A 12,584-nucleotide genomic window follows, 5' to 3' on the forward strand; every position below is an offset into this window, starting at 1 on the left:
CAGTACTCCCCTGAGAATTTCTTGTAAGGGTGGTCGTGTGGTGGTGAACTCCCGCAGTTTTTGTTTGTCTGAGAAATATACTATTTGCCCTTCATTTTGGAAGGATAGCCTTGCAGGGTAGAGTATTCTTGGCTGGCAATCTCTGTCTTTTAGTATTTTGAATATATCCTCCCATTCCTTTCTAGCTTTTAGGGTTTGTGATGAAAAGTCTGATGTTAGCCTGATTGGGGCTCCCTTGTAGGTGATTTGGTGCTTCTCTCTTGCAGCTTTTAAGATTATCTCTTTGTCTTTGAGTTTTGCCAATTTGACTATAACATGTCTTGGAGAAGATCTTTTTGGGTTAAATACGTTTGGAGATCATTGAGCTTTCTGGATCTGAAGATCTGTGATTTTTCCTATACTTGGGAAGTTTTCTGCCACTATTTCATTGAATATGATTTCAGTGCAATCTTCCTTTTCCTCCCCTTCTGGAACACCCATGACTCGGATATTTGAGCACTTAAGGTTGTCTGATATCTCTCTCAGATTTTCTTCAATCTCTTTGATTCTTTTTTCTTTCTTTCTTTTTTTTTTGTCTGCTTGTGTTATTTCATACAGCCCATCTTCTAGTTCAGAGGTTCTCTCTTCAAGTTCCGCAAGCCTGCTGGTTAAACTCTCAATTGTGTTTTTATTTCGGTGAACAACTTCTTCAGTTCGGGAAGTTCTGCTACATTTTTTTTCAGGACATTGATTTCCTTGTACATTTCCTCTTTCAGGTCCTGTATACTTTTCCTCATTTCATCATGATGTCTAGCTGAGTTTTCTTGTATTTCATTCAGTTTCCTTAGAATTATCACTCGAAATTTCTTGTCAGTCATTTCAAGGGCTTTTTGTTCTATAGGATCTAGAGCTTGAGATTTATTAACTTTTGGTGATGTAGTTTCTTGATTTTTTGTATTTCTGGTATCTTTTTTTTGATGTTTATTCATTGTGGCAGGGGGTTTCACAGTCCACTGGTTTGATACTATTGTCTCGGTAGGATGTTGCTGTGGTTGCCAATTTGGTATGGCTACCTCTGTGACTGCTCATTTGGACGCTAGTGCCTTTTGTGTGTGGTTGCCTCGGGACTTGGGCCTCTCCGGGGAGCCACCCCTCTGGTCAGCTTGGACTCTGCCGGGCTGCTGGATCATGGGGGCGGGGTGGGGGTACCGCAGGGTGTGTGGTCTCTGCTGAGCTTCCACCTCCCATGCAGGACTTCTCCCTGTTCCGTGCGCTCTGGCCCGGGCTGCTGCTGGATCACGCAGTGGCGGCCTCACAGGGTGTGTGGTTTCTGCCGAGTCTCCACCTCCCTTGCCGGACGTCTCCCCGCTCTGTGCGCACAGGGCTAGGCTGGGAATGGAGCCAGGTGGCGGCGGTGAAGCCTACCTGCTGGATCACGCAGTGGCGGCCCCACAGGGTGTGTGGTTTCTGCCGAGTCTCCGCCTCCCTTGCTGGACGTCTCCCTGCTCTGCGCACAGGGCTGGGCTGGGAATCTCTCCAGAAATATTTAATGTCTTTTCTTTATTCCTGGTGTTCTGAAATTTCCACAGTCATGAGCCTTCCTTCAGGTTTCATTAATAAAGTGTGTTCAGTGGTTCTTTTCATCTTGTGGATACAAGTCCACCAGTCCTATGAAACTTTTTTAAAAAAATCATTTGTTTGGTAATTTTCTCCCCACTGTTTTCTTGGTTCTCCTTCTAGAATCTTTAATCAAATGTTTCAGTTCATTGTATCCTATTTTCAGTAGCACCTGTGGCTTCTAGTTTCTCAGCCTTTCCATGGTTACTGGTGCAAATCAGTTACTTTTCATTGGGCCGCCCTGTAATAGGCACTTTGGTTTGACTTTCCTACATATTGCCAAGTCTGTACTATTCTCCCATCCTCTTAATATTGTGTTATAATTCAGGTCTATCATTATTTCTTATTTTCATCAAAGATGGAGTTTCTGTTTCTCATTCTCTGTGTTTTTGAGAGGAAAATAATTTAGGCACTCCATATTGAAAAAGAAACATGTTCGTTTGTTTTGTTCCTAATTATTTTCACATACATCAGTTATGGTTATATGTTTTACAGCCTGAATTTATAAAAAATGTTCTAAAGCAAAATGACTAGACCTATCAACAGAGATAAGTGCATTTTTGAATAACTGTGACAGATTGCTTACACATACCAGTGTCTGAACTTTAAAAAATATTCTGTATTTTATCAAATTCTAAGATACTGTCACTGCAAGAAGCACCATTTTGTTATATACCACCAAGAAAGAAGAGCAATCAATTAAACATTACATATAGACTTTAAAACATTAAAATTTGTTTATTGTGGTAAAAAACACATATAATAAAATTTAGCATCTTAACCATTTTTAAGTGTACAGTTCAGTAGTGTTAAGTATATTTACATTGTTATGAAACATCTCTAGAACTTTTTCATCTTCACTTGGATTTCTAATGTTAAACGTACTGAAACAATGCTTTTTGATTTATTTGAGCAAGGGTTCTTATTGTATTTTACACTGCTTTGTATTCTTGCCTATCTATGAACACAGTAATTTTTTGTTTAATGCTAAATCATGTTGTCATCTTTTTGAAGACATTTAAACAGCAAAATTACTTAGAACATGTCTAATATTAGCAATGCACTAACTTGTATTTAAGTGATCATTATATGAACAGTGTGACTAACTTGCATATATTTGCACATGCACAGGCAATGACAATTATGTCACAACTTGTATGTGCTGTAAAGATGTAAAAATATCATCACTTTTAAAGTACGTTCCTACTTCAGATATGTTAAGATGTAAAAAAATGTGAATCATAAGAATGGATAAAACATAATGTACTCTAATTTCACTGAATAGAAATGGTTTCATAATATATTTGTTTTTGTTTTTGTGTCTCAAATTATAACCATAAACTGTATGTATGCATGTGTACATATGAGTGTACTCCAAAAAGTTCATGGAAAATAGAATGAAAAGATAATACCCATCTTTCCACGAACTTTTTGAAGTACACTTATATATAGATACAGATTATAGATATGTACACACACACACTTTTTCTTTTTACTAAGTAAATTGATAGATCTCTGTTTTTTAGTTCCCAGATAAAGATTTTCCAAAAGGAGGTACTAGCTTTAACATTGAAGATAATTTTCAGGTGATAGCTGGGTCTGATAAGGATTCAATTGAAAGTTATTGTAAGTAAATTGTAAGTAAAATATAACATTAAAAAATAATTTAACAGTGGATAAACTGTTATGTAAAGATTCTGCTTTTTTTTTCTCCATAGCTATTTTAGATTTTCCACCTAAAGATTCAGAACATTCATACCACTGTTTGGATTATAATTTTAAATCAGCAGAGAAGACTTCATGGGAAGTAAGTAAGGTAAAATGTAAACAAAGCTTTAGTAGTTGAAAGTAAAACATTTTTGGTAGTCTGACAAGAAATGAATCTATTAAAAACTAAAAAGGTAGAAATCTTAAGTCTGGATGATTTTTAAACATGATCAAGAATGTTTATCAACAACTAACCAGCATTATTTTGGTGATGAAACAGCAGAGTAATTTCTGTTAGATCCAATAACAAGATGTGAATGACTGCTATCTTCTTTGTTAAAGGTATTTTTATTTTGCAATATGACATAAAATGAGAGACATAATTAGGAAGAAATACAATTAAAATTGGTTAAAAGTTTAAGAAGAATTTTGTAAAGGAGATAAAGACAAGGTAAACTTGAAAAATTAATAGCATTCCTAAACCAGTTAAAAAATGTAATAGAAAAAATGTCCCAACAGTAGTAACAAATAATATAAAATGCTGAAGCATAATCTTAATTGGAAATGTGCAGGACATGTATGAAATAGACCATGAAATTTTACTGTAAAATATAAAATTCATGAATAAGTAGAATTCAACAGTATTTTCTGAATGCCTTCTGCAGGTCAGAAGACTTGTAAGATGTGGATATAGACTGATGAACAAAGTAGGTATGATGAGAACAAACAAACAAATAAATAGAGATAATTGCTATGAAGGAAAGCTGTGAAAGTACTCTGAAATTACAGGGAGAATTTGCAGTAGAGTGGGTGATTAGGGAAGGCTTTTCCAGCTATGGCAACAGTGAGGGAAAGAACACACCATGCAAAGAAACAGCAAGTGTAAATACTCTGAGGGCAAAAAGAGTTGGCTTGACTTGAGGAAGTGAAAGAAGGCCAAGGCAGCTGGATTGTAGTGAGTGAAAGAGAAAGTGCTAATTAATGAGGTTGGACAGGTAAGCTTGACCAGACATATAGAGTCTTGCAGGTCAGGTTCAGAACTTTGATTTTACTCTGTGTGCCTCTGGGAAATCACTGAAGGGGAAAGCAGTTTATTAATCGGCTAGGATTTCCGTAACAAAATAACCACAGGCTGGGTGGCTTAAACAACAGAAATTAATTTTCTCACAGTTCTGGAGGCTAGAAATCTAAGATCAAAGTTCCAGCCAATTTGGTTTCTTTTGAGGGCTTGCAGGTGGCTGCCTTCTTGCTATGTCCTCACATAGCCTTTCCTTTGTTTTTGTACTTGAAGAGAAAGAGAGTGTTCTCTGGTGTCTCTTCTTATAAGGACACTATTCTATCAGATCAGGGCCATCCCTACCCTGATGACATCATTTAACCTTAATTATCTCTTAAACGCCCTATCTCCAAATACAGTCACATTGAGGGTTGGGGCTTCAACATGAATTTTTTTTTCTTTTTCTTTTTCTTTCTTTCTTTCTTGCTTTTTTTTTTTTGGCAGCTGGCCAGTAATGGGATCCAACCCCTTGACTTTTGTGTTATAACACTGCAGTCTAAGCAAGTGAGATAACCTGCCAGCCTCAACATGAATTTTTGAGGGGACACAATTTAGTCCATAGCAGAGAGAAGGGACAGGTTTGGTGAGTATATAAGAATAGATAAGGAATGCCTGTGAGACAGTCAAGTAGAGTTGTTAAGTAAGAGGTTGCGTACATGGGTCTGATTCAGAGGAGACGTTTGTGCAGTCATTTGTATGTAGAAAGTTTAAGGCAATAAGAATAGATGGGTTCGTTGAAAAAGTTTCAACAAAAATAGAGAGAGAAGAGAATGGGTTATATCCCATTCTCAAGAATTGGTATGAAGAAGGTTAGTTATGTCAATTATTGTTGAGGCATCCAATAAAATGAGGACAGAAATGTCACTTCATTTAGCAACTTGGAGGTCATTGGTGACCTTGGCAAGAATAGTTTCAGTGAAATAGCAAAGGTAGAAACCAGTTTAAAGTGGATTAAAGAATGAATGAGAAATAAGAAAGTAGAGACTGTGTGTGTCAAACTTTTTGAAAGATTAGCATATTTAGTCAGTCAGTCAGCAAATATTTCTTGAGCAATTACTGTATGTAGCACTCTTCTAGGTTTACAGACAGGCCTGTGAATAAAAGAGGCAAAATTCTGCCCTCACAGAACTTACATTCTAGTGAAGGTAGACAGGCAATAAATAAATAAATATATAGTATCTTGGAAGATTTTAAGTGCTTTGGAGAATGATATAGCTATTTAAGGGGGACAGGATGTGCAAATGGGGCTGAGTTCTATTTTACATACATAAGATAAGGTGTCTTTGATAAGATAACTTTGGAGTAGAGATATGAATGAAGGAAGGGAGAGAACCATGCAGATATCTCGGGGAAAGCATTCCAGGCACAGGGAATAGCAAGTGGTGTTGAGGCAGAATACAGGCCAATTTGTAGAACAGCAAGGTGGCTGCCATGGAGTGAGTGAGTGAATGAAGAGAGTGATAGGAAGTAAGTTCAAAGAGGAGGTAAGGAGCCTGATCAGGTTGGGCCACATAGGACATTGGAAGAGTCACCTTGTACTTTGAGAGAGATTGGGAGCCATTGGAGGGTTTTGATCAGAGGAGAGAAATGATTGAACTTAAATTTTAGGAATAACTCCCCAGCAAATTTGTAGAGAATGTACTAGGGGAATATGGTAGAATACTCAATAAGCAGTGACTGTTACTGTTATTTTTATTGAGGAGGCAATACAGTGTAGACTGCCTAGGTTTGAATCACAACTCTCACTTATAAGCTGGATGAATTTAATCAAATTAACTGCTTAACTGCCCTTTTTCTCAGTTCTCTCAGCTGTAAACGAGGAAAATAAAGAGTACCCACCATGGTGGTTGTAAGGATCAAATAAGTTAGAAATATAATGTGCTTAGAACAGTTGCTGGCACATAGTAAAAACTTGAGAACATAGACCATTATTATGGTGATGATCATATGGTAATTTCCCATTTGTTTGTCCCTGTCTTCCACTAGACTGAACTCCTTGAGTACAGGGACCATGAGTATTCATTTCACATCCTTAGTTCCTAGCACAGCACCTAGAACCCCGTAGCTAGTCAAGAAAATGTTTTAACATTTATATATAAACTTTTTTTTTTTTTGTCTTTTTCGCGACCGGTAACTGCGCTCAGCCAGTGAGCGCACCAGCCATTCCTATATAGGATCCGAACCCGCAGTGGGAGCGTCGCTGTGCTCCCAGCGCCTCACTCTCCCGAGTGCACCACTAAACTTTTAATCTTTATTGTCATTTACTCGAACAAAAAAAAACTCACACAAACATGTTCATTTTAACAAGTTCAAACCATTCAGAGGAGTATAAAGTTAGAAGCAAAAGAGTCCTTTTCCTCTGGTCCCACTTCTTTCAAAAGCCACTCTTAACAATTTGGTGAGTTTTCTTCCAAACTTTTATTCTACTAGTCTATGCTTATACAAATATATATTTTAAATGTAATCATAATATTAGATTTTAAGATGATTAATTTCTGGAAGAAGCAGCAGCAACAAAATTAAATGCTGTTCTAATAAGAATAACATGGTGAATTATATGGCTATTCAGATCTAGGATATATTTTAAAAGTTCACTTCATTTGGGAGCAATATCATGAAGTTTAGATTAACTATAGGTAAACCCTAGACCTGAGGACATAAGAGAAAACTCTTCAGTCCTTGAATCTGGAGGCATTTAGACCTTCACAGCTCTAAATATGAGGTCTGATTTGGCCTGAGCCTCTTTTTTTTTTTTTTTTTTTTTTGTCTTTTTCCGTGTCTGGCAACGGATCGCAACCCTCAGTGTCGCCCCCACACTGGACCGGGACCGGCAACAGGATCGCAACCCTCGGTGTTGCTCCCGCACCTCGCTCAGCCAGTGAGCGGGAACCGGTCTGTATGTGGGATCCGAACCCTCGGGCGGGAGCGCCGCCGCGCTTCCCAAGCGGCGCACTATCCAGTGCGCCACCGGGCCGGCCCTGCCTGAGCCTCTTAAAATGATAGTTGATCTTCAGAACCAAATCCTCATAACCCAGATCAGTCTAAATCAGAATCTGACCCATTTCAAATAAATTCAAAGTGTTTTATGTTCTGTATTTCACTTTGTTATTCTTGTTGATTTTAATGAGTTTATTCTATTCTCTCCTTTTTGGAAGAAGTTTATAGTTCTTGCCACCACAATAGCTCTACACAATGTGCTTGAAATCATTAAATTTATAATATATATTAATAAAATTTATTCAAACAGTAGGGAAAAAATGCAATAAGATTTTGGTCTGTGGTTTTGTTTTTTTCTTTCTGGATAGGTAACATCACCAAGACAAAAGATCTCTACATTGAGCCCTATTTCTACTTTTTCTTTGAACTCAAGAGATGAAGACTTCGTGCTAGAGTTCTCTGAGGAGTCCCTGAAAGCAAGAACTTTACTTGGTGATCTTCACTTTCTCAATGTGGAGTATAGTTGGTATCATACTGCTCTAACATCTGTCTGTCCATGTAAAATGAAGTGGTTTTTTTGGGAGATTGTTACTAAACTAAAAATGTTTTGGAACCAGATTCAGTGTCATACCATTTGAAGCATTACCATGCCCTTTCTTTCTGACTTTTTTTATTATAGATAGCTATTCTGAGTACAATACTCCCTTATAGCTCTCAAGTTCCTTCTTATTTCTCCCCCCATCTTTGTCATCACAGAACTCTGAAAGTGTCTTCTTCCATTGAATACTTCTCATAGCTGTAACTTCAGAGCCTGACCCCTCTATTAGCTACTTCCTCTCCCAGGGGATCGACTCATTGTGAATCATCAACACCATTGGTTGACTTTAGCATAACCTCTTAGTTTCTCCTTTTTTGCTTTGAGATCCTTGCAATATCAGGAAACTCTTCAACTGCTGCTACAACCATTCCACTCTCAGTCCTCTGTGTTTTCATACATTTTGACTCATTTTGATTCCTGCTTCTTGATAAGTGTAATACTATTCTGTGGGATCCCTTCCACTAACTTCTTGTTTCCTCTCTCTTTTCTTATAATCTCATCAATATATCCTTCCCTGATTCTGAAGTTCTGTTGGGTGAGGGGTGGAGTTGTATGTAATTTTTTTGATGATATAAAAAAATTGATGATACAAAAAATAAAAATTTTGTAATGTGAATGGGTTGTTGTGTTGGAGAAGGTTTAGTGGATATTAGTAGGAGGCAACAAGGTTGGGAAGAGTCAGTATGAGAAGTGTAGGTATTCTAAAACAAGTGAAGTGGCAGTGGAATAATACATGATTTTCACAGTTATCCCCCAAATCTTTTACTTCTTTAATGGAGTTTTAACTTTTATGTCAATGTTGCTTGATTGAGTTGTTAAAATCACAACATAGCACTTTATAAAAGAATATTCATTGTCTCACTTACTGCTACACTTCTTCCCACATCAACTCCAGAATTTATTTCCAACAAAATAGAAACTCTGTCAGGAAAGCACATTATTATAAAATAGGAACCCATACATTGTTAGATAAAAACTTTAAGCCTGCCTAGTTCCCATGCAGTATTATTCATTTATGTACACAACAAATAATTATTGCTTTTTACATTTTCAGGGATATATCTATTACTAAAATCACTGAGAGATAGAAGGAATTATAAAATTCTTTCAGACAATATCTGCCGTGAATGTACAGACTTGTACTCTTATCACATACCAATAGATAAAAATAAAGCTAAAATCTTCTTTACCCTGAAGGGTAATGTAGTAATTTGTGAGTGTAATGAATATATAAAGGAAGTTATAATCACATAGTCATATAAATGAACCATGAACTTCAGTCTCTGGAGAAGGAATATAAAGTCAATATCAAAAACTAGTTCTGGGTTCTCATCCTGACTCTATTGGTAGTCGTGTTACCTCTAGGTCGCTGTAATCTCATCTGTAAAATGAGAATGATGTATCATTTGTTAGCTTTAAAGTGCCTTGAAAACATAAGTTTATATAAGCATAATATAGTAATTAGGAAAAAAATAGGTAAGGAGGAAAAGATAAAAACTTCAAGTTCATCAAACTTAAAATTAAGTTTTGGAGCTATAAATTAAGCTTTGAAATCTTTATTTTTTTTAAGATTAAAACCATTAGTTTTTTTTAAAGGAAATAAAATTATGTGATTTTTTTCTTTTTTTTCAGGGCAAGTTGGTACTTTTTGCTTTTGTATAGTTGCTTGCTGTTTTCCAGAGCTGGGTGATGACTAGTAGTACATTTTTATTTAATTGTCATTTTGTTTTCTTTTAGGAATGAAAAAATTCAGTTCTCTAGAGAATAAAAACCTTCAAAAGCTACCATTAGTAAGTAGAGCCCAAGTTCCACTTATTACTTTGCCACCTACAGATGAGTCACTGGACTTAGATTCTTGTTCATATGTGATCAACTGTGACACACAAGAGTCTTCTGGTTCCCCCATGTTCAACCTGTGTGAAGAGCCAGCAGTTCTTTCTTTTAGCTTTGGGCCTGAGGACCAAAGTGAAATTTCTTTGTCTGAAGAATCTAGGGAAGAGACTCCAAGGGATGTTTTACTTCTCAGTAATATGTCTACTCAAAGCAAGTGGCTGAAATATCAAAACACATCCCAATGCAACTTGACTACTCCAAATGGAATTGATAAGAAAGTAACAGCTGGCTTTTTTGCTGAGGATGTTTCTAGGATACATTTTAGTGACACAGGCGAAAGGCAGAACGATGCTATGAATCAAAGCTCCTTAGACTCTGAGCATTTGCAAGTGATAAAAGATATGCTCTATCAACAGCAGCAGAATTTTAGCAGTCAAGATTTGGCTTCCAGAGAGATAGTACTTTCTTTGAATTTAAAGCAGACATCCAAGACTGAGGAAGTTCAAAATGAGTTAGGAGGGTCCGCCTGCTACAAGTACAGTGTAAAAGATTTACAGGTGAGGAAATGTACCAGTCTCTTGGTACATTTTTTCTTTTTTTGTCTTTTGTCTTTTTCCGTGTCCGGCAACGGATCGCAACCCTCAGTGTTGCCCCTGTACCGGACTGGGGACCGGCAACGGGATCGCAACCCTCGGTGTTGCTCCCGCACCTCGCTCAGCCAGTGAGCGGGAACCGGTCTGTACGTGGGATCCGAACCCTCAGGCGGGAGCGCCGCCGCACTTCCCAAGCGGCGCACTATCCAGTGCGCCACCAGGCCAGCCTTGGTACATTTTTTCTAATAGTAATTATCTGAATTGCAACAAAAGAATTGCCAAAATTCTGTAATACAAATTTTACTTTTGGAGCAGATGGCTTTTTTTGATCTAAAACTCTAGCTATAGTCGCCTTATCTCCTTTAACTTAAATTCTTTCCTAGTAGTTGTGAACATCAAATGAAATTATGTATTTGAAAGTATCTGGTGCAGTGTTTACTAAGCACATAATAGGTACTTAGTAAATCATTGCTCCTATTCCTGTTTTCACCACTCCTTCCATTACTGCTATTACTATGATTAAACAATCACTTTGATTAAACAATTACTTTTTGACTATCAGCTCAGTTTTGCTGATCAGGACATTGTTAGGGTAAAGGTACAACTTATTACATATTAGTTGTGAGTAATTCTTATAGTCATAACCAGAAATAAAGATACATAATGATCCATTCATATCAGTTAAATTTTTCTAGGAAAAAATATTTAAAAGCTTATTATGGGGCAGACAAGAAAAGTTAGTCTTATTTAGGGTTAAAAGTGCCATACATGGCTATTCTTGCTATACTTGGTTTCTCATTTAAAATTAGAAAATAATCTTCAACGATTTTAGAAATCAAAAGAAAAATTAGTGTGGTTTTCTTAAACATATCTATGAAAAGTAATTTGCTCATGAGTAAGCAGTATTTTTCTGGAGTTATTATAATAACTTGAATTATTCCATTTCAGGAGATAAACAGTTCTGAGCTATGCTTCCCAAGTGGGCAGAAAATAAAATCTGCTTATCTTCCTCAGAGACAAATTCACATACCAGCTGTTTTTCAGTCTCCTGCTCATTATAAGCAGACTTTTACATCTTGTCTCATAGGTATGACTGTTATACTTTCACTTTATTATGATTGATTGCTGCTTAATGTAAGTAGTAAACTATGAGAGAGTGTAATATCTTATATTGTGAATTTTTGTACTAAATTGTCCACTTGAGATTTGTTATTTTCCATGTTTACTCCAGTTATTACAGTAACTTTTATTCCAACTTTAGATCAAAATTGAATTTTAAAAATGGGAAATGATAACATTACCTTTTAAAAGTTATAATTATTTATTTTTTAATTTTGTGATGATATTGGCTAACATTTATTGAAACACAGTCCAAGTAGTGCTCTAAGTGCTTTGGTCATTTAATTCTCACAACAATTTTGTCAGTTTTGTACTATTATCACCCACTCTCCTTACGTTATTAGTGCTGAAATTTAAACAGAGATTTCACAGTTACTTCCCCTTAAGCATTAACTGAATTGATGTTGCCACATCAGTTTTTGTATTTAAAGAGTCAATATTGACCTTTAATATTCCTAGAGTGTTTCTTAATTTTTACTACCCATATATGCCCTGTTGTTTTTGAGGAGAATAATGGTTACTCTGAAATGGTTACTCTGTTTATTTGCTGCTCAAATGATCTGTCCAATGCTGAGAGGCATGATCGGGTCCCCCAATACTACCATAGAGCAGATGTCTCTTCCGTCCCTATGAAATAGGCTCTGTGGAGACAGACATCCTCCTCTTTTCTTTATCTCTGCTGGTGACTCTCCTTGTGTCAACTCACTCCAGTGGCTGGTGGACCATCTGCCTGGTGGTTGTGGCATCTAGCCGCCTTCACGACAGCCATGGTTATCGTGGTGGCTGTGGTGGGCCACCCACATGGAGGAGATGTTTTTGGCCTGCTCCGTGGTGCTGGCAGTGTGCCTGGTTGTGGAGAGTGTCCAATCCCGATTCCATGCCCTGGGTCCCCGAGTGGGTCCCGAGGTGCTGGGACGGTGTGCCTGGTTGTGGGAGGGGGGTCCATTCCCCAGCCCCTTACCCTGGGTCTCTAGGCATGCCCCGAGGCGCTGGCGCAGTGTGCCTGATTGTGGATGCCTCGGTCCACAGCAGGCCTCAAGGCACTGGTGCAGTGTGTCTGGTGGTAGGAGGGGGATTCGGTCCCCTTCTCCATGCCCTGGGTCCCAGGGCAGACCCCAAAGTGTTGGCACGGTGTGCCTGGTTG

General features: G+C 37.5%; 1 protein-coding gene across 1 annotated transcript in view; it reads left to right on the top strand.

Annotated features, from left to right (window-relative positions):
• The window catches only part of ZGRF1 (zinc finger, GRF-type containing 1), an 81,814-nt gene that overhangs the window by 25,831 nt on the left and 43,399 nt on the right, over positions 1 to 12,584 (top strand). Inside the window, exons 10-13 of the mRNA XM_008567019.1 lie at positions 7,666 to 7,814; positions 8,436 to 8,437; positions 9,633 to 10,285; positions 11,270 to 11,408. Of these exons, the coding sequence (XP_008565241.1) occupies positions 7,666 to 7,814; positions 8,436 to 8,437; positions 9,633 to 10,285; positions 11,270 to 11,408 (943 nt within the window). The remainder of the gene's footprint in view (positions 1 to 7,665; positions 7,815 to 8,435; positions 8,438 to 9,632; positions 10,286 to 11,269; positions 11,409 to 12,584) is intronic.

Source organism: Galeopterus variegatus, unplaced genomic scaffold, assembly GCF_000696425.1.
Source record: "Galeopterus variegatus unplaced genomic scaffold, G_variegatus-3.0.2 Scaffold2, whole genome shotgun sequence".
Lineage (NCBI taxonomy): Eukaryota > Metazoa > Chordata > Mammalia > Dermoptera > Cynocephalidae > Galeopterus > Galeopterus variegatus.